The sequence below is a fragment of the Heloderma suspectum genome, chromosome 10 (genome assembly GCF_057233095.1).
Source record: "Heloderma suspectum isolate Gila_16-S chromosome 10, 16-S_ref, whole genome shotgun sequence".
Taxonomy (NCBI): domain Eukaryota; kingdom Metazoa; phylum Chordata; class Lepidosauria; order Squamata; family Helodermatidae; genus Heloderma; species Heloderma suspectum.
Window position 1 is genome coordinate 29537225 of NC_139467.1, and position 9759 is coordinate 29546983.

At 48.2% G+C, this 9759-nt stretch overlaps 1 protein-coding gene across 1 annotated transcript in view; it reads left to right on the forward strand.

Annotated features, from left to right (window-relative positions):
• The window catches only part of OPRD1 (opioid receptor delta 1), a 59570-nt gene that overhangs the window by 43728 nt on the left and 6083 nt on the right, over nt 1-9759 (forward strand). The window contains exon 2 of the mRNA XM_084814402.1: nt 9391-9740. Coding sequence (XP_084670528.1) covers nt 9391-9740 — 350 coding nt within the window. The remainder of the gene's footprint in view (nt 1-9390; nt 9741-9759) is intronic.

The window sequence follows — 9759 nt, forward strand, 5'->3', positions numbered from 1 at the left end:
CATTGGCCTTGAATGGGAGCCAGCCATAGATCAACATCAAGGTGACACATAATCCCTAAAGGAAGAGTTTCTGCTGTCATCACTTGAAGGGTTTTTTCCCCTCCTTACATCACTTGGCAGTAAGCTTTTCTTAAGCCAGCAAAAAGGAAGCTTCAGAAACGGCTGCTCTGTGACACTGATTCTCAGCTGAATGCATAAACTTTCTCCATTAAGACATGAGTTACAGGGCTGGCCCTATCATTAGGCCGAGTGAGGCAGCTGCCTCAGGCAGCAGAGGCTAGGAGACAGCACCAAGGTGTAGGAGGAAAGCCCTTCTATGCCACATGACCTGCCTGCTGCCTTGCACTCCCTAAGTTAGCCTGATGCCCTCAGTTGCAGGGGAGGATGCTGTTCCATCACCAGTGTGGAAGAAAGATTTAACTGCCAGTCCAGTTGGCTTTTGGACATGAAATGGGAGGGGGAGCCATCTTGTTCTTTCCCTCAGGCAGCAAAATGTCTTGAGCTGGCCCTATATCAGGTGGTGGAAAAGCTCTCTCTGAGTGCTTTTAATTGGCAACAGAAGTCTCACATCAACAGATCTCTGTGGGATAGCCCCACTGTGTCATTTTGCCCTAGTTTCCTTACCTGTGATCTTTCCTCCTCTGATGTTACTACCATCAGTCGTCCAGAAACCTGCTCTCGTATATGACCCTTGCTATGCCAGGAAGAATGCTAGGACAGCTAGACTGGTGGGGATGAGGGAGACGGCCTTTTCTATGGTGGCCCCCACTCTGTGGAACTCCCTCCCTAGGGAACTCCGCCATGCCCCCTCTTTAATGAGCTTCTGCCATGCATTAAAAATGTGGTTGTTCAGGCAGGCATTTTGGGTGGGTTAGGGTATTTTAGAAAACGTTTTTATTGTAGAATTTTATTGTTTTAAACTGTTTTATTATATGCTGTACATCACCCAGAGTGGCTGGGTGACCAGCCAGATGTGTGATTAATAAATTTAATAAATAATTTAAGAGAGAGAGAGAGAGAGAGAGAGAGAGAGAGAAAGAAAGAAAGAAAGAAAGAAAGAAAGAAAGAAAGAAAGGTTAAAATGTCCAGAACCATTTGGCTTAGGAAAAAGGTGAGTACAGGGAGATGATATACAAAATTATGCATGGTATAGAGGAAGTGGATAGGGGGATGTTTTTCAGCCTCTCTCATAGAACAGGGGGTCATCCCATGAAGCCAAGGTGTGGGAGGTTCAGATCAGATCAAAGGAAATACTTCTTCACACAGTGCATAGTTAATCCTCCCTGGTTTGTTTCATGATCATTGTACCAAGGAGGAGCAAAGTTGGACCTAACGGGTTGTATGCATTCTGGAGAATTCTGGATTATCTTTCCATGCGAACGTAGCCACTGAGTGATAAATGTGCATATAATCTCCATCGGTTACCAGTCCATTTTGGAGCACAATTCAAAGGGCTTATTGCTAAAGCCCTGGACAGCTTGGGACCAGGGTACCTGAAGGAAGTCCTGCCTCCACATCAGCCTGCCCAGTCCTGAGATTATCATGGCCCCATCATCAGAGGCTGGCAACTAGGGAGAAGGTCTTCTCAGTGTTGGCACCCCATTTCTGGAATTCTCTTCCCAGGGATGCTCACCTGGCTTCTGCTTTCTTTGTTATCTTTTTGTCCTTTTACATTCCCCAGGCTTTTTAATCTGTCATGACTTTTACTGCTGCCATTTTGATCATGTTTTTATCGTGTTTAATCTCAGTTATTGTTATGACCTTTGTTTTATTTTTTTATTGCATTAAGCTGCCCTGACACAATGTATACTGAGTCAAAATCTTAAAGTAAAATAAAATGAAATATTAACTCCAAAAGATCAGAACCTGAGCATTTGAAAAATAAACATTCTGTTTTGATTTTCTAACTTCATTCAGCAATAACCCCCTTTTCTGTCTACCGGGCAAAACAACTGGAATAGTGTGGGCTTTGTTATGCAAAGCTTGTACCATCTTTTGAGAGAATTGTAAAACTTCAGATGATGATTGTTAATCATGAAATTTCCAGGAGATCAGTTTCCCATGGTAACCGGAGAGATTTCTGAAAGCAAACCTGGTAGAAAATAAAGTAATACATAATAATTATTGCGTCGTGGACAATCAGATTAAAAAGAGGATACAAGGAAAGCAGCCAACCATATGAAGGAAGGTTGTATGGCTGGTCCTGCAGTTTGAAAGACAGAGGAAAAAATGGTTTCTTATGCAATCGGACCTTTGCCAAAAGAGAGAAGTGGGAAGAGGGAGGTGGGAGGCGGGAGGGGGGATCCTTCTTGAAGCAAAATTGCTGCCTCTAGCTTTTGAATTCTCCAAACAATTGCTCTTTCTCTGCAAATAAGCTATCAAATTATTAATCCTTCTTGTGAAGCTAGTACTATCACAGCTTAAGTAGTTTTTGTGTAGAGTGGAACTGAATACACACACAAACACACACACACACACATACACATGCAGGGAGGGAGGGAGGGAGGGAGAGAACTAAGGCAATGGCAGAGATTACTCCAGAGGGCAAGAAGGATGGATGTTTGCAGGGTGCCCAACTCTAACAGTGCTGCTGATCTCAGGATGAAACCACAAGTTACTTCAAAGGCAAAGCTAGCAAATACATATTTTGTTTTGTTTTCTTTTTTACATATGGGGTCCATTTTTTTCACTTGGGAGCCCCCCACATGGGAAGGGGAGGTTTAATCCTTCTTTTCCCAGCTGTGATTTTATAGGTAATGCCCCTGCGGGGGGTGGGGGTGACGACCAGTAAAATCCCAGCTACTGTAAGAAAGAAAAACTTCCCTTTTCTGTCTTTGGGGGGTGTCCAGTAGAAATCAGACACACATCCCCCTCCCCCCCAAAAAAACTCTGATAAAAGCATGCAGAGCTGATACCTATGCCTTTAAAGTAACATGTTGTTTGACTTTCATAAGAATGTAAGGAGAGGCATGCTCAGTCTGACCAAAAGCCTGTCTTGCACAGCATTCTCCTCCCACAGTGGCCAACCAGATGTTTATGAGAAGCCCACAAGCAGGACATGAGTGCAGTAGCATCCTTCTGCTCATGTTCTATTGTAACTGGGATACAGAGGCATAGCGTCTGTGATACTGGAGGAAATACATAGCCATCATGGCTAGCAGGCATTGATAGCCTTGTCTAGTCTTGTGAAGGGCTGGATGTGCCTGATGTTGCCTGATCTCGGAAGCTAAGCAGGGTCAGCCCTGGTTAGTACTTGGATGGGAGACCGCCTGGGAATCAGGCTTCCTGCACTGAGCAGGGGGTTGGACTCGATGGTCTTGTAGGCCCCTTCCAGCCCTATGAGTCCATGTCTATGTCTATGTCCATGAATTTGTCTAATCCCATTTTAAAGCCATCCAAGTTGGCAGCTATCGTTACATCTTGTGGTAGCACATTCCATAGTTCCATAGCAAATTCCATAATTCAACCATGCGCTGCGTGAAAAAGTCCTTCCTTTTATCTGCCCTAAATCTCCCACCAATCAGCCTCATGGGATGACCCCTAGGGATGTATGAAACACCTACCTGGCTCCATGCCGGGCAATCCGCGGTGGGGGGGGAGGCGCTCCGTCCCTCCCCCCGGTATCCTCGATGGGGAGGAGGTGATCCGGTCCTCCCCCCCAGAATCCAGCCCAGCCGCCCGCAGCCGGACATCCGGCCGCTGGGCAGCCCTGCAGGGATGCAAATGGCAGCTGTTGTAGCCGCTGCCATTTGCATCCCTGTATTGAGCCGTGATAGGTTACATAAATATTGTGTCCCTGTACTGAGCCGTGATAGCCTACGTAAATGGTAGCCGCCGGCATTTGCGTATGCTGGGTTTTTTCCCCCCCTGCCGTGATAGGCTACGTAAATACTTACGTAGCCTATCATGGCAGGGGGAAAAAACCCAGCATACACAAATAGTAGTAGCTGCCGCCATTTGTGTATGCTGGGTTCCCCCCCCCCGCCGCCATGATAGGCTACGTAAATACTTACGTAGCCTATCATGGCCTCCGCAGGGATGCAAATGGCGTCCCTGCATTAGCCATGATAGGCTACGTAAGTATTTACATAGCCTATCATGGCTATGAAGAGGAGGAAGCAAATGGCAGCTGCAGGACGGCCGCCATTCGCAAAGAGCACCGACAGGAGCAGGTAAGTGCTCCGTTTCGCGCGCCTTTTGTGGGTTGGGGGCAGCGGGGACTTTGTCCTGCACGACTTTCATGGGTTGGGGGGCAGGGGCTTTGTTCCACGACAGATTTCGGGGGGCCAAATGCACTGGCATTCGGCCTCACCAAGATCCGTCGCGGAATTCTCTGACATCCCTAATGACCCCACTAGGGATGGACGAAAGTCCCTTACCTGATCCCGCAGCTTGCTTCGCGGTGGGGGGGAGGCGCTCCGTTCCTCCCCCCGAAATTCTTGGCGTTGCCAATAGCGTTGCCCTTATTTTCGCCATAGTCTACGTAAATGTTTACGTAGACTACACGTGCCCAAATAAGGAACGCAAATGGCGGCGCCCATGGGCACCGCCATTTGCGTACGCGCTTTCTTTTTCCCCCAAAGTCAGCCGTGATAGGTTACGTAAGGATTTACATAGCCTATCACGGTGTTTTTTGAAAATCTAGCCATGATAGGCTACCTAAATCTTTACGTAGCCTATCACGTTTGTTGTTGTTGTTGTTGTTGTTTTTACTGGGAAATGGCGGTGGCGGCAGCCGGTTGGAAGACCGGCCGCCGCCGCACCGCCGCCACCGAACCGCCGCCGCCGAACCGCCGCCGCCGAACCACCGCCGGGAGCTGCCAGCGCCAGGGACATTCGACAGAGGTAAGTCCCATTCCGGGGGGGTGGGGGGGGCGGACCGTTTCTCCACCAATTTCAGGGGGCCGAATGCGTTGGCATTCGGCCTCCCAGAGATTCGTGGAGAAATTCTCCGCCATCCCTAGTTCTAGTACTATGAGAGAGACAGAAAATGTCTCCCTACCCACTTTCTCCACACCATGCATAATATTGTACACCTCCATCATGTCTCCCTGTACTTGCCTATTTTCTAAGCTTAACGGTCCTGGACTTTCACTTTGCACCAGAGCCCCCCAAAACGCCCGTGGCAACATGAGAACAAAAGAAGGGCCCTGCAGGATCAGACCAAAGGGTCCTGATTTCTGTAGTGGCCAACCAGGTGCCTTTGGGAAGTCACAAACAGGCCATGAAAGCAATAGCCCTTCGTTGCTGTTACCACCCAGCAACTCACAGTCAGAGGGAGATGGAGTTTCTGTCTAACCTTCATGGCATTTTTAGCCTCATCCTCCATGAACTTGTCCTCCTTTAAATCTGTGTATGTCAGTGACTATCCCTACACAGCTTGAAATAATACCCTGCCTCTTCCAAATTAAGGGGGCCCAGGGGGGATAGGAAAACAGGAAGCTGCTTTATGCTGCATCAGACCCTTGGTCCATCTAGCCCAGAACTGTTGACACTGACTGGCAGTGGCTCTCCAGGATGGATTCTTTTCTAGCCCTATCTGGAGAAGGTGAGGATTGACCCTCGGACCTTCTGCATGCAAAGCAGGTACTCTACCACTGAGCTACAGCACCTGAGCTACACATGACCATTGCCTTCTCATAACATATCCCTGGTGCCCACCCCACCCTCTCTTCTTTCAAGCTCCCTCCCAGGGGTGTTGAACCTCTTTCAGCCCAAGGGTCAAATGCAGTTTTGGAGATGCTATCTCAGGGGCCACATTCCAGTAGCAGGCAAGGCAGAAGGCAAAAGGGAGTGGAGTCAATATACTAAAAAATACCAGCACATTTCACCTTAAAGCTCTTACTGCCTGTCACCTTAGGAGGGGTATTTTCAACCTTTTAGAATGGGGGGGGGAACGATCCAATGGCTGGGAAACCACTAAACATCAGCAGTTGGAGGAAAGGGGGTGGGGCTAGAGAAAGGGGTGTGGCCATCTTGTGAAGCCCAGGGGCCCAGATTGGGACTCCACAGGCTGGATTAGGCTCATGGGCCTGAAATTTGACACCCCCACTTGTGGGTTTCCTATGGACCCTTGCTGGACTAGATGGACCCTTGGTCTGATCCAGCATGGATCTTCTGATGTTCTTATGCTCTAGCCCAAATCCCACCTCTTCTGTGAAGCCTTTGGCTTAAGCCTTTAAGGCAGCAACCCTCTGGCTGCTGGACAGTGTCTGGGGGGCCATAGCTACTTTGGATACCCTGATCTGAGGTTGGAGCTCTGCCCCCCTCCCCCTCACAGCCGGCGCAAAAAGAACCACACTGGCTGGCCTCTGAGGTCAGGAACTCAGGAGGGGGAAGAAAGGGGTCATTTTTGGGGGGGGAGGAGATTGCAGAGGCCAGGAGATGAGATCTCCTGGGCTTCTTCCAGCCTCCTTCCCTCCCCCTCCAAAACGTCTTTGCTAGACAGGCTGAAAAGTCCATCTAGCAAAAAATTCAGGGCAGGAGGACAGGGAGGCAAAGATCATGTTTGCTGCTGCTCCTGCCCTGCATAGGATGATAATAAGCCTCAGGGTCCAGGGGACTTCCAATCATCAAGGGCACAACCCATAGGATTGTGACTGAAGTCAAGTGTTCCTTAATCATTTTAAACTTTGCCCCCACCCCACCCCGGGTCCAAACTTCTCCCCACCCATCATCCCACAACCCAACAGCAATCCTCTGTTCCATGGCAGCATGCACAGTTTGCTCACAAAGATCTGTGGACAGGTCACTGATCGAACACTGATGGAGCCCTGTTCCATCCTATGTACATGATATGTGGGGATCAACTGTACAGGTGGACTGAGAGGTGCTCGCTTGCAGAGGTTATTTGGAATTGTGGGGCCAGGACAATGAATAGAACCTGTGCTATTGGATTGGGGGTGGGGGGTCTTCTCTTCCCTCCTCTGCAGACATCATGCCCATGTGTGTGTGGCAGGGGAGGGAGATGCATGCAAAGGCTGATTGTCCTTGAGATGAACTTATGAAGCAAAATGTAGCAAACCCATCTGATATGACTGGATAAGTTGGCCTCGGTGTATGACCATTTCTTTCTATTGTAAAGCATATTCCTGACATATACATGTTTTAAAATAAGATAGCCTGGTCATTTTGTTGCAATGTACTGAGAGAAATACTTTTATTGCTCCACTCCTTACATACAGTCTGTGAATATTAGCAAGATACAGACTAGAACATCATCATATGAATATAGTAAAAAGATATGCTGCATTTTTGAAAGCAACTGGCTCCCAGGGTTGTTGGTTGCTTTTGGATGCTGTTGAAAACTGATATCTAGAATTTCATGGAGCCTGAAAATTATTCATGGGAAGGAGGAACAGAGCTAGAAACAAAATGACTGACTGATGGATAGGTATTAATTGATGCAGGACATACATCTAAAATCCTCTAAGGTTTAATACCTGAAATGAAATGCAAGGGAAGAAGTGTTAGGCTACAAGTCTGCTGGGGATGATGGGTTGTAGGCCCACATATCAGAACAGCATGAGATTGGAGAAGCCTGTCCTAGGACGTCAGCAGTTCATGAATTATTTGGCAAAGGACTTGGGTCAGTCTCTGGAATCTCCTGGTACAACTGGGAAAGAACCCTGTCTAAAACCCTGAATAGCCACCGCCAGTCAGTGTACAGACAATACTGAGCGAGATGGACCAATCTGACTCTGTATAAGGCAGCTTCCTATGTTTCTATCAGATGTGCTGGGTGGCAACACACAGGGGTGCATGAGAATTTCATTTTTGCTCGCAAAACATGTGAGCATGCCCTGTTCAAAGCCCTGAACCAGAGCAGAAGTGCAGGTATTCGTCTGTCGAAAATGTTTGCAAATTGCCGGACAATTGCTCACATTTGATTTGCACAACTTTCCCAGTTTGATTTTGTGCAAAATTCTTAATTTGCACAAATTCCCCCTGCAGACTGAAAGCCCCACCTTAGGCTATGGAGGAAAGTTGTGCAAATTTGGGGGAATTTCTGCAAATATCATGTTTCATTGCTACTCAGTTTGTGCAACTTTCCCATTTTGCAGAGCGAGCAGCGATCACAAACACCAACAGGAATCATACATGAGATGATTTTTGGTGAGATGATTTTTGGAGAATCCTTGTGATCTTGAACATTCGCTCATCCCTAGTAATACATCTGCTGCAGATGTGCTCAGTAGTAGAGCATCTGCTTTGCAGGCAGAATGTCCAGGTTCTATCCCCGGCATCTGCAGGTAGGGCTGAGGAAGACTCCCATCTGAAGCCCTGGAGAGCTCCTGCCAGTCAGTGTAGACAGCACTGAGGCAGATGGACCAGTGGTCTAACTTGGTATAGGGCAACATCCTGTGTTCAAAGCTCCCCACCTTACCCTTCAAAAAGTAATTACTCTAGGTTCTGGCCTCAGTCTCAGACATACCCAGCTCCCATCTGATCCTTACCTACTGATCCACATATTTTTATTTGGTTGGATCCCCATGTACGAATTGTCTAGCATTTTAACCTTTAGAAGGAAGGGAAAGACTGCACAAAATCTGGGAAACCACCAAATGATCAGTGGTCAGAGGGAAACATGTGGTGCCAGGGAAAGAGGGCATGGCCATCTCAGGAGCCTGGAGAGCTGGGTTTGGCCCACGGGCCTGAGGTTTTGCACCCCTGGTTTCAGCTCTGCCCCATCTGTGCTCAACCTGCATATTTGTAAATCAATGCAAATGTTACAAAATGCCAATAAGCCTCCAGTGGCCTCCTTCAAGAGGGAACCAAACATCAGTAAGTTCTGCACCCCCTGGAACTTCTCACATCTCAGAGAAGTGGGGCGAGTCTAACAGTGTCTTTGGTTACAGGTCTCTTTTTGTATAACAACAAAATAAAGCTCCTCTGGTCAGTGCAAGCTCCGGGTTTTTGAGGGCCCTTGGGTAAGACATTTTCAATGGGCCCTGTCCCTCAGTATTTCTACCTCCTCACTGCCATTGTCACCAGCTATTACTCCTTATCCTCTTTCTCATCATTGCTACCACTTGTCTGTTTGACAGGCAGGGAGTTAATGAGCAAGCTGACAGGGGCATCTCCTGCTCCTCCTTCTCATCACTACCACTGCCTGGGCCAGAGCAAGAGGCAGGTGAACAAGCAGGTCACAATGGTGAAGAGGAGAAGCAACTCCAGGGAACCCTTGTCAGTGGCCCCCTGCTGGGGTGTGAGCCCCTGGCAGGTGCCCAACCATGCCTACCCTTGGCACCAGCCCTGCCTATGATAAAGCTGGAAAACTGGACAGGTTTGGGGCTTTTGTTTAGACCGATAAGAATATGTCCATCCTTCTTGGCCAGTGAGCAAGCATCAACTGTAGTTTATCTCTCTCCACTTATCTCATCTCTCCAGATACACCAAGATGAAAACAGCCACCAATATCTATATCTTCAACCTGGCCCTGGCGGACGCCTTGGCTACCAGCACGCTGCCTTTCCAGAGCGCTAAATATCTGATGGAGACTTGGCCCTTTGGGGAACTCCTCTGCAAGGTGGTCCTCTCCATTGACTACTACAACATGTTCACCAGCATCTTCACCCTCACAATGATGAGTGTGGACCGGTACATAGCTGTCTGCCATCCGGTCAAGGCCCTGGATTTCCGGACCCCAGCCAAAGCAAAGCTAATCAATGTCTGCATCTGGGTCCTCTCCTCTGTTATTGGGGTGCCCATCATGATCATGGCTGTCACCAAATCTCAAGGCAAGTGTCTGTTGCTATA